The sequence below is a fragment of the Erithacus rubecula genome (genome assembly GCF_903797595.1).
Source record: "Erithacus rubecula genome assembly, chromosome: 17".
Taxonomy (NCBI): Eukaryota; Metazoa; Chordata; class Aves; order Passeriformes; family Muscicapidae; genus Erithacus; species Erithacus rubecula.
In genome coordinates this window covers 13,252,722-13,271,221 of record NC_136669.1, presented here as the reverse complement: position 1 = coordinate 13,271,221, position 18,500 = coordinate 13,252,722, and the positions used below count along the sequence as shown (strand labels likewise).

Genomic DNA, 18,500 nt, shown 5'->3' with positions numbered 1-18,500 from the left:
AATCCTTCTTTCATGCTGAATTCAGGAAAATTACTTACCTAACACCAAAAGTAATTTGCTGCTGTTTTTTTTCTCTTCAGGTTTGTTGACTGCAAAGAATGTGGTCGGAAGATGCACCAGATCTGTGTGTTACATTATGATATCATTTGGCCTTCAGGGTAAGAGATGTTTATTAGTTTTTTACCCCAATGTATTTTAAGTAATTAAAGACTTTCTTCCTTTGTTCTTTAATATGTGGCCACAGCCTTTTAAAGAACTGGATACAAAGGGACAAAGCATTTCTAAATAAAATACTTTTCTTTGCTGTTTGGGGTCTTATTTCAGTATATTCAGATGAAAATGTGTGTGTTCTTCCACACAGATTTGTGTGGTTTCTTTCTAACTCTTAACCAAGGGCAGCTGGCTGGGGGGAGTTTGTGTGCACAGAACACAAATGCAGGTGTAACTGCTTGGCAGAGTTAAACCAGCTCATAAAAGCTTTAAATCCCACAAAAATGGAGTGAAATAAGCTGTTCAAAGCCAGAGAAAAATATATTGTACTCTTGACATTTAAATTGCATATTCAAACATTGGATTTAAGCTCACCAATAATGGGTTTATGCTAAATTTTTGGCTTTTTTTTTTGTCCCCTCAATAGGTTTGTCTGTGATAATTGTCTGAAGAAAACTGGTAGAACACGCAAAGAAAACAAATTCAGTGCTAAAAGTGAGTTTGGTGTTTCTGTTTTTATCTTCATCTTTTCCCTGCCACCCCTAATGGGTTTTTGATTGAGACTTTGTGTTGTCATGACCGACAGCACAGGACCATTTACAAAATGGTGAGCAGCATATCCTGAGGCTGTCAGAATTTTAATCAACATCTTAAAGCCCTGCTGTTTATGTGTTTGTGGCCAGTTTTGTTGCTGTTGGTGTGTTTGACATCTTTGTGCTTGTTTTTCTAGGGTTAAAAAGCAAAAAGAGGGACAAATAGAACAGAAGGAGCACAGGGCTGTGTGTGCTTCACTGGCTGCATTCAGCCAGGTTTCCATGTAGTGTTGGAGTGATTGTCACCTCTGTGCCCTTCCAGTAACTTGTAGGAACCAGCTGTGCTGCAGTTCAGGTGCTGCTGCCAAGCACCAAAGTGTGGGAAGAGCTTTTCTTGCCTGCAGAAGGGGTGGTGGGGTAAGAACTGAGTCATTGAGTAAGAACTGGGGTGCTCTTGGCAGTAACCATTGTAGAAATGGGCACTGAAGAGAGGGCCAGGAGATGCCAGGTCAGGTTGTGTCAGTCTCCAGGATCCTTACACAGGATTCTCTTCAGGCACCTGACATCAGGGAACATAAGTGGGACATGTTTATTCATGCAGGTTTGGTGGGGAGAGAGAAGGGGCTGGTGCTGGAAATGCAGAGTCAGTGCAGAGAGCAGAAAAATAGAGTGTAGACACCAAGGGGGTGATTCTGGCACCTGAACAAGCACAGCTTGCAGGGACACTTCATTCCTCCCTGTGTTCCCTGATCCTTAGAAGTTCTGGGCATTACTGGGTGCTGTTGTACCTGCACAAACCTGAAACTTCCAAGCTGGGATAAAGGCAAGGTTTTGCATTAAAAATGTGACTTCTTGATAACTTTGTGTGTGGTTGATTGTGCAGCAAGAGATGTGAAGGGGGTAATTTGCAGATGATGATGTTGTGTGAGGCATGGTGGGTTCCAGTAATCAGAGCAGTTTCTGGAGTAACCTGATGCACTCAAGAGAGTTTTGTTTGAGAGGCCTAAATGAGTCTCATTAAAGACAGATTAAAACTGGAGGAGAACATTAATAAAGTCATGAAATCCAACTGTAGTTTTAGAGACCCATTTTAAATGGGTGTCTCCTCTGTTCTGTGCTGAGTTTAGAGTGTGTATTGAAGTAAATTTCCTTAAAACAAGTGTGTGATTCCTGGATATGTTCAGTTGTTCTGTGGCTCTGGTTAAAGTTTCAGTAACCAACCATGTAGTTCAAGGTAACTACTCTGTCCTGGGCAGGGAAATAATGGTGTTTTTTTCCTTTCCTCCTTCTCCCTCTCCTTTCCCTGCTGTTTGCCTGTCTTATCTTTTCCCTGAGGATCTGAGTCCTGCTGCCAGCTGAATCCACTGGTGGGCTCAGCTCTGCAGATCAGCTTACTTTAACAATGCTCTGGTGGGAATGCAAGGCAGAGAAGGGACAGGAAAATCTGTTCTTGTCATCAAAACCTTGGTCTTGCTGCTGACCTGAAATCAAACTTGAAGCAATGAAAGTTTGAAATATTTTTCGTAAAAAAAACATTTACTGCCCAAGTTGCCATCAATATTTCTCCACTCCTTCAAGCATGATGGCACAACTGCTGCTAACCAAGACAGCACATCCCTCAGCTCTTATGGAACATTCATTTTCCTAATGTATAGTGAATCAAATTGGTTATCTTAACTGATAGCCTGCAAAATACAACCAGTGTGCAGCTGGGTTCTGCTGGAAAACCCTGAACTTTTGAAGTATTTATTTTGCTAAGAAAATCTACAAATATTACCTCACCAGTAGCCAGTGCAGAGAGGTTCAAAGACAAAAGATATCCTGGCAAATAAGTCACCCAAAGCAGTTTCCTGACAAGAAGTCACAGGAGTTGGACTTTCTTCCTCTCTGTGCAATTACTCATCCCCTAACAAAGGTCTGGCCATTGCTGCTGTCACAGACCTGTGCTGGAGGTTCCTTCTCAGCACTTTGGATGCTTTTTTTCAGGTTTGCAGTTTTCACTGAGCTTTGAGCTTTTATTAGAGGTGCATATGTGAGAACTGTCCAAGAACCAAAATCCAAAACAACTTGCACGTTCTAATAGATCAAAAAATGCAACTTTTAGATCTTTTCCTTACAGTACAAATAATTTTAAAGTTGCCTATTTCTTTTATCTCCTTATCTGGTCTTTTTGGGTTTGTTGGTTTCCAAGTTTTAATGCATTGCAGCATAAGGAAAGAAGCAGATATCCCTTGGTTGCTTAGCATTGGGAAGATGACAAGATGAAATCACAACAAGACAGTGGGGTTAATTCCAGTGCCTTTCTAAAAATGTTCCCAGCAGCTGAAAATGGAGCCTTTTCTTCCTTTGATGTTGGTCTTCAGAGAAATCAACAGAACAAAACAATTCCCTCATAAAGTATTTGTGAATTTCCTTCCAAGTCATCCCCTACTGTTCCATGTGGAAGGGCCAATACAGTGTATTGGAATGGGAAACCCTGGGAAAGGCTCAGTGTGTTGGAATTGGTAAAGGGCATGGTGGTTTTACTTCAACCTACCTTGACATTTCATTTTTTAATTTAAATCATTAACTACTCCCAGGTAAATGGTATTTAGACTGTGTTGTGCTAATTATGGCCACAAAATCTCACTGGACAAGGGGACAAGCTAAAAGATGTAAATCAAGATTGGTGTCTTTGGCAGTTTCTGTAAACTGATTGTAATTAAACTGCCAGAGGGCAGGGCTGGATGGGATATTGGGCAGGAATTGTTCCCTGGGAGGGTGGGCAGGCCCTGGCACAGGGTGCCCAGAGCAGCTGTGGCTGCCCCTGGATCCCTGGCAGTGTCCAGGGCCAGGCTGGATGGGGCTGGAGCAGCCTGGGACAGTGGAAGGTGTCCCTGCCATGGCAGGGGGTGGAACTGGATGAGCTTTAAGATCCTTTCCAACCCAAACCACTTCATGATTCTATAAAATAAAATTTTAAGCGTATAAATCCCTTAGAAAATGAGATAGTCCTTTGAGTATATGTGAGTTTTTTCCCCAGTGTTGGAGCCCAAAGGAATTTTTAGCACAGATATTTCACTGCAGAATTCTGTGTGCAGGCTCAGGAGTCAGGGAAGAGCTAGGGGCCTTGTGTCAGGAGCCAAAAATGAACTGAAAAATGAAGTAATAAAGAGCAGAAAATTAAATGTATTTTATTAAGATGAGCATCTGTAGATTACACCATCACTTTGGAAAAGATAGCAGATTGACCATAAAGTGAAGTAGAAATATGAGTGGTAAAATAAGTACAGCAGGATAAGAGAAATAATCATAAATCTTCAAGTCAAAACTGTGGGATCCTTCTGCTTTCTTAACTTAACCAAAATCATCACGATTTCTGTAATTTGTTGTGGATTTATTTGAAAACCATCACATCCTGTAAGACCACAAACCCAGTTCTCCCCACAAAAGCCAATTGTGAATGTAAAGATGGAGTGAGGGCATCTGGACAATCTGTGGACTTGACCTCCCCAGGACCTCCATCTCTGGGCAGGAACTATTTAACCCTGATGTGCAGATTGCTGCAACTACAGTCCAAAAGCTCTCTTGAAAAGAAAAGCAAAAGCAATGAAATCTCCATGGAAGTCAAAAGGCTTTTCATTTCTGTTGATTTGCTTTGCTTTGCTTTGCTTGAAAAGGTGTGGCATGGAGCCAGATCTGTGAAGTGATGTAATCTCTGTCAACCAGCCAGAGTGGGGCTGGGAGGAGGAAACATTTGCAGGGTTCATAAAATAAGCCTGAAATTGAAAAATGCTACGTAAAGCTGCCTTTGTTAGTTCACTCATGGGGTAATGGTGCCACTGCAGTGGCTTCAGCTGCCACCATGGGTGTGGAAATCAGGTTTTTTTTGGGGGGGGGGGGAATAGCACTGATGGCTTTGCTTCTCTTCATTTTGACTGTATAAATAAAACCATCCAGTTTTCATATAGAGGTAGAACAAAAGGGAAAAAAAAACCTGCTTCTATCCAGAGGAGGAAGCTGAAAGAGCTCATGAGCCCAGTGCCAGCCTGAGCTGAGCAGTGGCTGCTCCATGTTCTCATTCCCATGGTTGTGCTCTCCCCCTTCCCTTGCAGGGCTGCAGACCACACGTTTGGGGAACCACCTGGAAGACAGAGTGAACAAATTCCTGCGGCGCCAGAACCATCCTGAGGCTGGGGAGGTCTTTGTCAGAGTGGTAGCAAGTTCAGATAAGACAGTAGAAGTTAAACCAGGAATGAAATCCAGGTTAGTTAGTCCTGTTAATTGTAATGAATGCAGTCCTTTTTATTTCTTTGATTTTGAAGTGTCCTTGCAGGGCTATTGTGAAATTGTGCCAATTTGCACCTTAATGCCTTTGCATATTTTTGAAATTTGGGCATGTTTAGGAATGTGAAAGGTTAAAAAATGTAGAGGAAGTGACTGTTTTGGGGGCAATGGGGGCATCCTTGTTTATAATACTGGGACTTTATGTCACTACATCTTGAGAGTGACCACACTTTGGTTACAGATTTCATAGTTTAATTTGTTAGTATAACAGTTACTGAGATTCTGTTCCTTGCTCTTCCTTCATTTTGTTGTGTTTTTATAAACACTTCAGCTTTCAGGAGTGATTTTTAATTTGCTTCATTATAAATTAAAAGCTTAAAAGCTTTTGTCTGTGAAGTATTTTGGGTTAAATTCATAAAGACTGTGTTTATGTGACATCACTTCATACAATGCATCGCATTTTCTGCTCTGTCACCTATTTAAAGGCTTGTGGTCTCTGAGGATATTCATGTACTCACTGCTGGCCTGTTCAGTCCTGTGTTCTATATGGAAACAGTCTTTCCATGAATTTACAGGAACAGGTCTCCCTGTTTTACCACAGCTCTGCTCTGACCCCATTTAACTCCTGCATAAAGATATTCCTAAGGACTTAAAAATAAGATTGAAAACAATCCCCTTGTTCTGATAGGAAACTGCTTTAATAACTGACATTTTGTTTGGGTTTTTCATTTCTGCTGTTGCCCTTTCCTGCAGATTTGTGGACTCTGGTGAGATGTCAGAATCCTTCCCTTACCGTACCAAAGCTCTGTTTGCGTTCGAGGAGATCGACGGCGTGGACGTGTGTTTTTTTGGGATGCATGTGCAGGAGTATGGCTCAGACTGCCCCCCTCCAAATACCAGGTACCCCCTCCAAACACCAGGGACCCCCTCCAAACACCAGGGACCCCCTGCCCCCTCCAAACACCAGGTACCCTCCTCAGGCAGCTCCCAATGCACTGCACAGTCACATTAATTTCAGTTCTAGGGCACAAATCTGTCCTGCTGTAGGACTGCAGATGATTTTGTAGGAAAAGACAAATATCACAACAAAAATGTTATATTTTTTTAGATTCTGCTTTTAATTTTACCTCTCTGTATATTCTTTCTGCCTAAAAAAAAATGCTGCTCCTCTTTTGCTTTCGAAGGCTGTTTGCACCACATTAAGATGCTTGAACATGCTTTAAAAATCCCATCAGCATTTACTTGTCCCTCTGCATGTTTGTGTGGTGTAGAAGTAGGCAGAGCAGAGTTCAGGCAGCCCTGAGTGTGTCCCTCTGTCCCTGCAGGCGTGTGTACATCTCCTACCTGGACAGTATTCACTTCTTCCGGCCCCGCTGCCTGCGCACTGCCGTGTACCACGAGATCCTCATTGGCTACCTGGAGTATGTCAAGAAACTTGGGTGAGTGGCACCTGGGGAAGGAGGAAACCTGCCTCTTCAGGGGTTTGTCACTTGGGGTAGTCACTGTTTCCTTCTGACCTCTCTGTGTGGAGCAAACTTGTGCCATTTTGTCATAAGGCGGTTTTTATTGTTTGGTCCGAGGTTCATTTGATGTTTAAACTTCATTGTTGTATCCCTGACCTCATCCCTTGTCAAAATACAGATTATTGCCTCAGCATCTCTGCTACAAAGAAAAAAAAATTAACAAAAATAAAGTCAGAGGTCTGAATTTATAACTAGGTTTGAGTTGGTTTTCTGGTGGAGTCACAGATGTTGTTTGCTGTGTGTGACACAGGTATGTGACAGGGCACATCTGGGCCTGTCCCCCCAGTGAAGGAGATGATTACATCTTTCATTGCCACCCACCTGACCAGAAAATACCCAAACCCAAACGATTGCAAGAATGGTATAAGAAGATGCTGGACAAGGCATTTGCTGAGAGAATCATTCACGACTACAAGGTTTGTTACTGTTTCATTTCTCATTTAATTTTTACAGTGTTTTCATTTGAAGGGAGCTACTGTTGTTTCCTAACACCTAAAAAGTGGAGTAATGTTGTACAAGGGGTTCATTCTCAGCCAGTGTCTTCATTTTCTTAGATTTTCTTGAGGTTCTGCCTTTCAGGCTGTAAATTCCTTAGGTTTGGTGTCAGCATGAAGGGCAATCTGCAAAAACCTGCCTTTGTGTGTTTTTCTTTCACTGCATTTTCCAGGCAAGGAAATATGGAGCTTGTCAAGGTTTATAGAAGCTGTTTGTTTCTGGTGATTCTGGAGGAGCAGGTGGAATGCTGGACCCCACTAGTGTGAAATAAAGAAACTCCTTATGACAAGAATGATTTTCATAACTGGAGAATATCACACATGTACCCAAGGAAATAAGTAGAAGGTGGCAAAGGGAGCATTTGCCACTTCTTTCATGCTAGAATTTACAAGAATTCCTTAATGGTAGTGACAGTGCTGGAAAAAATTGATGTTTTGATGGCAAGTGACAGTTCCTAAATGTGTGGAGTAGGAACAGCCTGTAAGAAGCTTTAGAGGCTGGCAAAGAGCTGGGAAATCTGGGTCTCTCATAAGGGGGTTTGAAACCAGGGAGGGGTCAGTTGCATTTTCCAGGGGTATCTCATCTCCCATCATGTCAGGAATATGAAGTGATGGCATGATGGGGGTCAGAAAGCCTCAGCACTGATCCTCACATGGAGCAGGGAGTGAGGCTGTGCCAGCATTGCCATGCTGGGGCTGGAGCTGCCCCAGGAGCAGCTCGTGGCTGTGGGGGAGGCCCAGCTGTTCAGTGCAGCTCTGGGCTGTGTTTCTGGTTCTCCTCTCTCTCCCCTAAGTGATCTTCCTTTATTTATTCCTGCTCTGGTGGGGTGTGCTCAACAGGACATCTTCAAACAAGCAACTGAGGACAGGCTGACCAGTGCCAAGGAGCTGCCTTACTTTGAAGGTGATTTCTGGCCCAATGTGCTGGAGGAGAGCATTAAGGAGCTGGAGCAGGAGGAGGAAGAGAGGAAGAAAGAAGAGAGCACTGCAGCTAGTGAAACAACAGAGGTGGGTTAGCTTTATGTGCCATATTTTCCCTTAGCTCACAAAACTGGTAATTAATGCTTTAATGTAGAGAGAGGTCACATCAAATAAACTAGAAAAGATTATTTACAGCAGACATGAAATCAGGGGTTCTTTAACTGCATTGCTGTTTCTCTTCTTGGTTAACAAATCTTGGTTTGGGTTTTTTTAACAGACTCAGAAGTCACTTGTGTCAGTTCAGCATCTCTTTCCTCAGAGAAATGTGTTAAGCTGCTTTTGCCACTACATTTGCTTACAGTCACTTGGCTGAGCTTCTGGTTCACACCTTTGCAAAGCACCTCCAGCATTTGCATTTTGAAAGGTGCTGGATTTTTCAGAGCTGAATGAAACGTGGCTGTTATTTAAGCACAGGTACTTGTAGTCATTTGCAACAGTAAAGGGCTGAAATTTAAGAGTGTTTATTGCAGGCTTAGCGTTGGTGGGAAATGTTGATCCTGATGGTGCTGTTCCCTCACTAGCATTCTCTCATTGTCTATAAAAACCAACCAAGCCAAAAAATAACACCCCAAAAACCCAACAACCAAGTTTTTCAGGGCCCTGGACAGAATGTCATCATTCATTTTTATTTCTGTCTTGATTTTATCTGCAACCAAATGGTCTCAGCACTTTTATACTGTCCCTTTTACTTGAGATTTGCAGCAAGATGTTTTGAAAATAAATGTTGTAGGAGAATCTGAAGTCTGATAGAGTGAAATAGAACCAAAAGCTTTACCTGGAGAAAGCCCCCTTTAAGCTTAGAAACTGTGACTGTTTTCCTTCAGTCTGTGTTACATGGGATGGAGGGATGGACCTTAATCCATCCATTTTGTGATGTCAGAAAGTCCCTTCTGTTAAACCTTAGCAGCTCTTTCAAAGTTAATGCAGTTTGTGGCTATGTTTTTATGGAACCACAAAGTTAACAGCTTTCACTTTGTTCCTTCTGAGTGTGACTTTGAATATTGAGATAATTCAGCAAACACTGCTGTATAAAAAGAAGTGGAAGGCAAGTGCAGCCCTCTCTTGCTAACAGGATCACTTCCAGTAAATCAGGGAAAACAGTGGTGTGAGCCTTTACTCTGCATCTAGGGGAGGGGAAAGGCCAGAAGAATTCACTGTGAACTCAGACTTCAGTTGTGGCCTAAAATGACAAGATTCAGCCTTGGCTGGGACCATCCCTGTGCTCCCAGTTAATGCCTGGGGCAGAGGGGGGCACAGCCAGCACCCAGAGTGCTGAGGTGTCATCCAGGCATGGGACAGGGAGGTCTTGGCTCAGGGAAAGGAGCAAATTGAAAAGCAGGAGGACTTGCTCAGTGCAGACACCTGAACTGGGTCACTCCATGGAGGAAAGTGCCCTGCAATGGGCATCTCTGTGGTTACAGGCACCACATGGGTCTTGGTACTGAAATGGCACAGAATCTTAAATTCTTCATCCTGAATTTTATGTATGGGAAGAGAAAGCTTCCTGTAAATGAACATGTGCTGCAGGTATCAGTCAAAGAGAATCTAAAGAGGTGGTGAATATTCAGAATTCTTGGCAAAGGTTCTGAAGGGGTGAGGCTCCCCAGGAACTGTCCACCTGCATCTCTGACTGAATGTCAGAATGAAATGGCACAAACACAACCCTACAACTTCTTAAAACAGCCTGGAATACTTTGTACAGTTTGCCAAATATAAACTTGCTAAAGGTGGAGTAGAAAGAAAACTTAGACTTGGCTTGTTTGATAAGTTTCAGTCTGTTCTTCCTTTTGGTGTTTCAGTGTTAAGATCTCAGTTGGTGCTTCAGGATGTGGAGGCAAAGGAGGGCAGGCTCCAATTCCCATCAGTGGGAGGGAACCTGGGGGCAGTCAAGGTGGGAACATAAAACAGGGCACTTGTGCATCCCCTCAAGGCACTTAGAGCTCTGTCTGGTTTCCCATAAAATAGTCTGATTTTAATTTCCAAACAGGTTTGGTCAGAAAATCCACAAAATTACTTAGAGATAACCCAGGAGTGGACAGGGAATTCCTGTCCAAACCTAATTAATGGAATGGAAGGATGGCAGCAGTCTATAAATAGAATTGCTTTCTGCAGCTGGAATATTTTTGTTTTCCTGGAGTAAATATTCCTGTGGATAAACCCTGGGTTTGCTTGTACATACTGTTCATGGAACTTGCTTGCATATGTGTGTATATCTATATTTATATATATCCAAATATTTCAGTAGCTTATTTTTAATATTATGATGACCAACATTCTAGAAGTTGGAGAAGGGTTTTTCCTGAGCCCTCCCTGCCAAGGATTTAGGGTTTGATGTTTTTTTAGGGACATGAGAGCTCTGAAAGTTATTTCTGTTTTCCCAGGTCATCTAAATAGCATCATCTGCTATTTTCCACACTCTTTACTTACATCTGACATTCAGTGTATGGCCACTGTGGTCTGGGTTGTAACTTGGGCACAAGTGGAGGTTTTGGAGATTATTTTTTTGGGAGCTGACGTGCAGCTGGAAGTCTGCAGGATGGAGAATAATGTGTTTTGTTGGTTTGAGTTCAAATCCTGCATGTTCTTATCTGTGTCCTAGCCCTAAATCTGTTCAGTAAAAACAAGCATTAAATCAGAGCTCAAGCAAGTATGTGACACACCAAATGCACAGCAAAGCAAAGTACTGCACTGCTGGAATTTTAAGTCCATATTATTTGTGTCATTTTGTCATCAGCTGGAAGATCTAAAGCAGTGGAAGGTGAAGTATGACGTTGGAGAAGGAAAAATAATCAGTATAAAATGGGAATTTTTTTAATGTATACATACTTTAAAAGTCTATTTTTAAACAGTGTTTGGATTTGTTTGCCTGCCAGTTTGGCTTTTGATTTTTCCTGGAAGATAGGATATATTTAACACAGGAGGGCTGATTTGCAGGCATTGGAACAAAGTTCTATTCCTGACAGCAGAAGTGTGTCAGTGTGAGCCCAGTGAATGGGAGAGAGCTCTCCAAAGTGTAACATCTTTTATTGCAGGGGAGCCAGGGCGACAGCAAGAATGCCAAGAAAAAGAACAACAAAAAAACCAACAAGAATAAGAGCAGCATCAGCAGAGCTAACAAGAAGAAGCCCAGCATGCCAAACGTGTCCAATGACCTGTCTCAGAAGCTCTATGCCACCATGGAGAAGCATAAAGAGGTACTGTGGAGATCTCTGTAAGAGGAGAAGGGTTCATTCCTGTAACTGCAAGCACAGTGAGATTCAGAACTGAAATATCAGGAGGAATAAACCCTGTGGTTGGGCTAGGAACGTTTCTGTTGCGTAACAGCACATTGGAAGAGATTAGCCTAAACTCAGTTAATTAGATGGGGTTTGTAGCACACCATCAGAGGGCAGGAGCTCCTTCACCTGACCTCTTTGCCTTCACTCCCTCCCCGTTGCCCTGCAGGTGTTTTTTGTGATCCATTTGCACGCCGGGCCCGTCATTAACACCCTGCACCCCATCGTGGACCCCGACCCGCTGCTGAGCTGTGACCTGATGGACGGGCGGGACGCCTTCCTGACGCTGGCCAGGGACAAGCACTGGGAGTTCTCCTCCCTGCGCCGCTCCAAGTGGTCCACGCTGTGCATGCTGGTGGAGCTGCACACGCAGGGCCAGGACCGCTTCGTCTACACCTGCAACGAGTGCAAGCACCACGTGGAGACACGGTGGCACTGCACGGTCTGTGAGGTACGTGGGGCACTCCCAGGGGGTGTGGGGCACTCACAGGGGGTGGGGGACTGCACTGTGTGTGTGGCACTGCACAGGGTGTGTGTGGCACTGCACAGGGTGTGTGTGGCACTGCACAGGGTGTGTGGGGCACTGTACAGGGTGTGTGGGGCACTCCCAGGGGGTGTGGCACTAACAGGGTGTGTGGGGCACTCACAGGGGGTGGGGGACTGCACTGTGTGTGTGGGACACTGCACTGTGTGTGTGGGGCACTGCACAGGGTGTGTGGCACTGCACAGGGTGTGTGGCACTGCACAGTGTGTGGGACACTGCACTGTGTGTGTGGGGCACTGCACTGTGTGTGTGGCACTGCACTGTGTGTGGGGCACTGCACAGGGTGTGTGGCACTGCACAGGGTGTGGGGCATTGCACAGTGTGTGTGGGGCACTGCACTGTGTGATAGTGGCATTGCTCTGTCTGTGAGGGATAGTGGCATTGCTCTGTGTGTGAGGGATGGTGGCATTGCTCTGTCTGTGGGGATGGTGGCATTGCTCTGTCTGTGAGGGATGGTGGCATTGCTCTGTCTGTGGGGATGGTGGCATTGCTCTGTCTGTGATGTACATGTGGGACACCTCAGAACTCAGCCCTCTCTTGTCCTACAGCTGAATTTGATGAGGGCTTTTTTTGGATATTACCCAAAGTTCCTCCAAATTAAGCCCATCCTGGTAAAGGGCTGCTAAGCCTTAAGGCAGGTGACTGCTGGGTGCCTCCTCTTCTAGAATAAGTGACTTTAGTTGCTCAGCATGGAAAGCAGCAGTGCTCTGGAATGGGTCCTGCTGCATTGTCTATCTGCTCCTGCTCCTCTGCATAGACAAGTCTTTAACTTATTAAAGAATTGTGGATCTTAGAATGATTTAGGTTGGAAGGACCTCATCTTGTTTCACCCACCCTTCTGCCATGGGCAGGGACACCTTCCACCAGCCCAGATTGCTCAAATTTTAGGATTTGTGTTAAAGTGAAGTTATCCATGGGACTGTACTGGTACAGTAGAAGCTTGAGGCTTCTTGGAGGGTTTGTGTTGACCTCTGGCTGTAGCTGAACAAAAGAAGTTTGAATAAGTGCAGCCTCGTTTTTACACTGCAAGTTATTGCCAGTTTTGTGGGGGAAGAGTCTTAATTACTGTCCCTGAGGAGAGCACTGAGCAGAACTTCTTGAGGCAGGGCTGCAGGACGTGGGTTGGACACACAGGGAATTGGTGGTGGAAGGAGGTAGGGCCTTCAGGCTGTATATCTGCCTAAGGGAGTGCCCTTCCTCCAGCCAAAAAAGGGACAGAGCAGCAGAAATGTGGGGGTTTTCAGGTAAGTGTGTCTTTGCATGAAACTTGCTCTTGTTTAGAGATTTTTAAAAATAGGTATTTAAGGGTAGCAATTATTAGTAATTACACTAAGGGTAAATAAATGGAGAGCCAGACCCTACACTTTTTAGGAGTGACCATAGATTTATCTTACTAGTTGGAGGTGTTGGCACCCCAGCAGGCATCACAAAGAAATAAACAGTTAATGTCTTCAAAAGGGAAAAACTGAAAAAAATTTCTGCAAGAGTTTTTCTAGTAACAAAATGACACGGTGATAGCCCCAATTGCATTGTTACCTGCCACAGGAAGAGCTGTGACTGCAGGCTGGCTTGGCTGAGGCTGCTGCCCCAAGCCCACTCCACTGCCTGGCCTGAGTACAGGTGTGAAGTGGCAGCTGTGACAGTGTGTGACTGTCCTGGTGCTCGTGCTCTCTGTGGTTGTACCCACAGCCACCAACGTGCGCCTGCTGTGTCAGCAGCTGAGCTCTGGGTTTTCTTTCCCTGCAGGATTACGACCTCTGCATCAACTGCTACAACACTAAGAGCCATGACCACAAGATGGTTAAATGGGGCCTGGGTCTGGATGACGAGAGCAACAACCAAGGAGAGCAGCAGTCCAAGAGCCCCCAGGAGTCGCGCCGGCTGAGCATCCAGCGCTGCATCCAGTCCCTGGTCCACGCCTGCCAGTGCCGCAACGCCAACTGCTCTCTGCCGTCCTGCCAGAAGATGAAACGGGTCGTGCAGCACACCAAGGGCTGCAAGCGCAAGACCAACGGCGGCTGCCCGGTGTGCAAACAGCTCATAGCTCTTTGCTGCTACCATGCCAAACACTGCCAAGAGAACAAATGCCCCGTGCCATTCTGTCTCAATATCAAACACAAGCTCCGACAGCAGCAGATCCAGCACCGCCTGCAGCAGGCGCAGCTCATGCGCAGAAGGATGGCGACCATGAACACCCGAAACGTGCCTCAGCAAAGTTTGCCTTCTCCTACCTCAGCAACGCCTGGTACCCCTACGCAGCAGCCAAGTACACCGCAGACGCCGCAGCCCGCGCCCCAGCCCCAGCCCTCCCCTGTAAGTATGTCACCGGCCGGCTTCCCCAGCGTCTCCAGAACCCAGCCCCCCACCACGGTCTCGACAGGAAAACCCACCAACCCGGTGTCGGCGCCGCCGCCCCCGGCCCAGCCGCCGCCGGCCGCCGTGGAAGCGGCTCGGCAGATCGAGAGGGAGGCCGCCCAGCAGCAGCAGCAGCAGCTCTACAGGGTCAACAACATGAACAATGGTTTGCCTCCCGGCCGCCCGGGGCTCGTGAACCCCGCGGTGGGCTCGGTCAACCAGATGCCGCAAGTCAGCATGAATGTACCCCGGCCCGGCCCCGTGAGCGGCCCCGTGATGCCCAACATGCAGCCCGGGCAGTGGCAGTCGCCGCCCATGCCGCAGCAGCAGCCGATGCAGCCGGGAATGGCCAGAGCGGTGATGCCGATGGCGACGCCGCAAGCCGTGGCCGGGCCCAGGATGCCGGGCGTGCAGCAGCCGCCGCGCAGCATCACCCCCAATGCACTTCAGGACTTGCTGAGGACCCTGAAATCGCCGAGTTCTCCGCAGCAGCAGCAGCAGGTTCTTAATATCCTTAAATCCAACCCTCAGCTTATGGCAGCTTTTATAAAGCAAAGAACGGCCAAATACGTGGCGAACCAGCCTGGGATGCAGCCGCAAGCAGGGATCCAGCCCCAGCCCGGGATGCAGCAGCCGCAGACCGGCATGCAACAGGCGGGCATGCACGCGCAGGCGGGACTGCAGAACATGAACGCCATGCAAGCCGGAGTGCAGAGACCGAGCGTCCCCCCGCAGCAGCAAGGGATCGGAGCTATGAACCCCCAGGGCCAAGCGATCAACATCATGAACCCCAGCCACAACCCCAGCATGGCCAACATGAGCCCGCAGTACCGCGAGATCCTGAGGCGGCAGCTACTGCAGCAACAGCAGCAGCAGCAGCAGCAGGGAGGGGCCGGCATGGCAGGAGGGATGGCAGCACACAACCAGTTCCAGCAGCCCCAAGGCCCGGGAGGTTACCCCCAAGCCATGCAGCAGCAGCGGATGCAGCAGCACCTATCCATACAGGGCAGTTCCATGGGACAGATGGCTCAGATGGGACAGCTGAACCAGATGGGCCAGCCCGGCCTGGGGGCGGACGGCGCTCCCAACATCCAGCAGGCCCTGCAGCAGCGCATCCTGCAGCAGCAGCAGATGAAGCAGCAGATAGGGTCCCCCGGGCAGCCCAACCCCATGAGCCCACAGCAGCACATGCTCTCAGGACAAGCGCAGGCGTCTCATCTCCCTGGCCAGCAGATCGCCACCTCCCTCAGCAACCAGGTGCGGTCCCCAGCGCCCGTTCAGTCTCCCCGTCCCCAGTCCCAGCCACCACATTCCAGCCCGTCACCCCGGATACAGCCCCAACCGTCACCGCACCACGTCTCTCCCCAGACTGGTTCCCCCCACCCAGGACTCGCAGTCACTATGGCTAGCTCCATGGATCAGGGACACTTGGGCAACCCAGAACAGAGTGCAATGCTTCCCCAACTAAACACCCCCAACCGCAGTGCGTTGTCTAACGAATTGTCTCTGGTCGGTGACACCACCGGGGACACATTAGAGAAATTTGTGGAGGGTTTGTAGCATTATGGGAGCATCACTTTTGTTTCTTCTTTCCTTTCGTGTTCTTGGATATTTTGTACTGAAAAATTCAGACATCTGGGTTGTTTTGAATCCTAGATGGAACTGCTGCTTCCTACAGATGGAAGAATTAATTGCTGTTTAAAAATAAAAAGAAAAAAAAAACAATACAAAGAATATATTTTTTTGTTAAAGCCAGGCGGTTAAAATATCTGGTCTCTTTTGTGGGTTTTTTTGGTTTTTATTTTTTTGTTGCTGTTGACTCATACCTTTTTTTTAACGGGGAAAACAAGTTCATTATATTCATATTTTTTATTTGTATTTTCAAGACTTTAAACATTTGCGTTTAAAAGAAGAAAAAAAAAATAATATTCAGAAACTGTTTCCTGAAATAATGCAACATTATAGCGTATCCCGGTAACTTTGACACATGGCGGGAAGATTTTTGTTTTCTATAGTGAACTCTGCAGGCGTTTGAAGTATTACCCCTGGGAAGATAGGAATTGACTCTTGCACACATTGGCCAACGCCAAAATCCTTGTCTTGCAGATGTAGAAATTGTTGCTTTGTTTCTCTGATAAAACTGGTCTTAGATGAAAATAGGGATGATCACTCTTAGGCCGTGCTGATCTGGATAGAGAAGAAACATTCTTTTCTTTCTTTCTTCTGTGTGAAACTTGAAACGAGGAAAGCAATTCTAGTGTAAATCATGCAAGCGCTATAATTACTATAAATAAGAAAATCCAAGAAGATTCAATCACTGTATAGAATGGTAAAAAGAAAAAAAACTCATTTCTTACTTATAATATCATATTGTTAAATAAACTGTGTGCAACAGACAAAAAGGGTGGTCCTTCTTGAATCCATGTACATGGTATTAACACTTAGTGTTTGGGTTTTTTGTTATGAAAATGCTGTTTTCAACATTGTATTTGGACTATGCATGTCTTTTTTCCATTGTATATAAAGTATTGCTTAAAATTGATATAAATTACTGAAGTTTTTAACATGTATTCTGTTCTTTAAAAATCCATGTAAGAATGTTTAAGGTTTTTATTTATTTATATATTTTTTTCGATCATGTTCTTTGTAAGACATAGCTATGACGATTCACTCATGACCCGGAGCAGCCAGAGGCAGCGGTAGGAGAGGCACGATCCATGGATATTGTAGCTAGCATGTCTGTTTTACAGCACCCTTAGACATTGTTTCCTTTTCGGGGAGGGAGAGCAGAGGGAATGGTTCCCACACATCGACTCTTCGCAGGCGTTCATCCATAAGGGTTAACTGGAATAAATTATTAATAGCCGTTGCTTTTTAAAAACTGCATTAATTTAGAGAAGGATCACCAATGAAAGGAAAATAGAGAGTATTGAGTTAATTCTAGGCTAATTTATTTAGTCTACAGTAAAATATGAACCTATTGACTTTAACACTATTTTTCTGCTGTTAACTCTGAGTCTAGATTTGAGGGTTTTCTGTGGAATAAAAAATAACAAATCATGTACATGTTCCCTTTAATATCCTGTCACCATGCCCTCATGTCCCCGGGATACTCACTCCTCCTCCCTCAGTGAGTCGCTTCCTCGGAGTTTAAACGTCCAGGGAGAGTTTCCCAGCGTAGGTGTGAGCTGGAGGCAGGAGGAGCCCAAAGCGCCATCCCTGAGAGCTCGGGGGGGTCCCTGGCACACGGGGCTTTTCACATCCACTTCCTCCAGCCTTCACGTTTTTATTGGGACACTGGTGGGGGAGGACGGGGGGAAAAGAGCAAATCTTTATCTCAGCTTTTGTCCCCGTACTGTGAAAACGGCGCGCTGCGGCGCCGCTTCATCCTTTTTAACTGGAGAGGGTCTCTGCTTCAACTTTTACTTGCAAACTTTTAACTGTTGTACCTTTTTCACTACCATCGGATTCATCTGCCCATGCAATTGTCTTCAGCAATTCAAGATGTCAAAACTGGGGGCTGGGGTGAGGTCAATGAACACTAAACCCAAAGCTTGTCCAAAAGAAATTGCTGTTAAAAAAAAAAAAAAAAACCAAAACAAAAAAAAAAAAAAAAAACAGAAAAAAAACAAAGATGGAAAGCCCTGATGCTGTGTCTCATGCTGTGTACTTAAAAAGAGGAAAAATACTATATTTGTGATCAAAAAGAGGAAACTTGAAATGTGCTGGTGTTTCTAATAAAAGCTGGTAAAACTGCTTGGATTGAAGGATGGTTCCACTTGGCTGGTGCCCGCGAGGATCAGCGGAGCCTGACGCCCGAGGTTCAGATAACTGCGCTCAATCTCGCTCGTTCCTCTCTGTAGCCTCCATTTTAAAGGCATCGGCACCGCTTCCGGATCGGGATGAGTCCCGTGGAGCACAGAGCTGGTGTGGCCAGGCTGCACCTCGCTTGGGTGCCCGTTCCTGGGGAAGAGTGGAAAAAAACAGCGGATGGGAAGCAAATACTGGAATAATTTTTAGGTGCAGCCTGAAGTGTGGCGAGATCACAGCGCCAAGGGATCGATGTAGATCCCATACCCGGGTGTGTTAGGTAAGAGCAGATGTTTTACCAGGGAGAGAAGGGAAAGGCAGAGCTGAAATCAAACCTGAGCAGGGGCTGGGGGTGCAGTCCCTGCAGCCTTGGGCAGGCTTCACTCCAGTCTCTTGATAGGAAATTCAGCATATCTGAAGCCTGGATGGGCATGGCTTTTCCAAGTCCCTGTCTGGTGGGGAGGTAAGGTCAGTGAGGAACGGCATCCTAGAAACATGGGAATTCATAA

At 45.9% G+C, this 18,500-nt stretch overlaps 1 protein-coding gene across 6 annotated transcripts in view; it reads left to right on the top strand.

Moving 5' to 3' along the window:
* The window catches only part of CREBBP (CREB binding lysine acetyltransferase), a 96,364-nt gene extending 78,421 nt beyond the window's left edge, over positions 1-17,943 (top strand). For all 6 annotated transcript variants that reach the window (XM_079320500.1, XM_079320499.1, XM_079320498.1 and 3 more), the window contains 10 exons: positions 81-158; positions 638-705; positions 4,838-4,988; positions 5,763-5,909; positions 6,335-6,448; positions 6,783-6,948; positions 7,867-8,034; positions 11,040-11,201; positions 11,452-11,733; positions 13,573-17,943. In XM_079320500.1, coding sequence (XP_079176626.1) covers positions 81-158; positions 638-705; positions 4,838-4,988; positions 5,763-5,909; positions 6,335-6,448; positions 6,783-6,948; positions 7,867-8,034; positions 11,040-11,201; positions 11,452-11,733; positions 13,573-15,741 — 3,505 coding nt within the window. In that variant the 3' untranslated portion in view covers positions 15,742-17,943. The remainder of the gene's footprint in view (positions 1-80; positions 159-637; positions 706-4,837; positions 4,989-5,762; positions 5,910-6,334; positions 6,449-6,782; positions 6,949-7,866; positions 8,035-11,039; positions 11,202-11,451; positions 11,734-13,572) is intronic.
* The last annotated feature ends 557 nt before the right edge of the window (positions 17,944-18,500 follow it).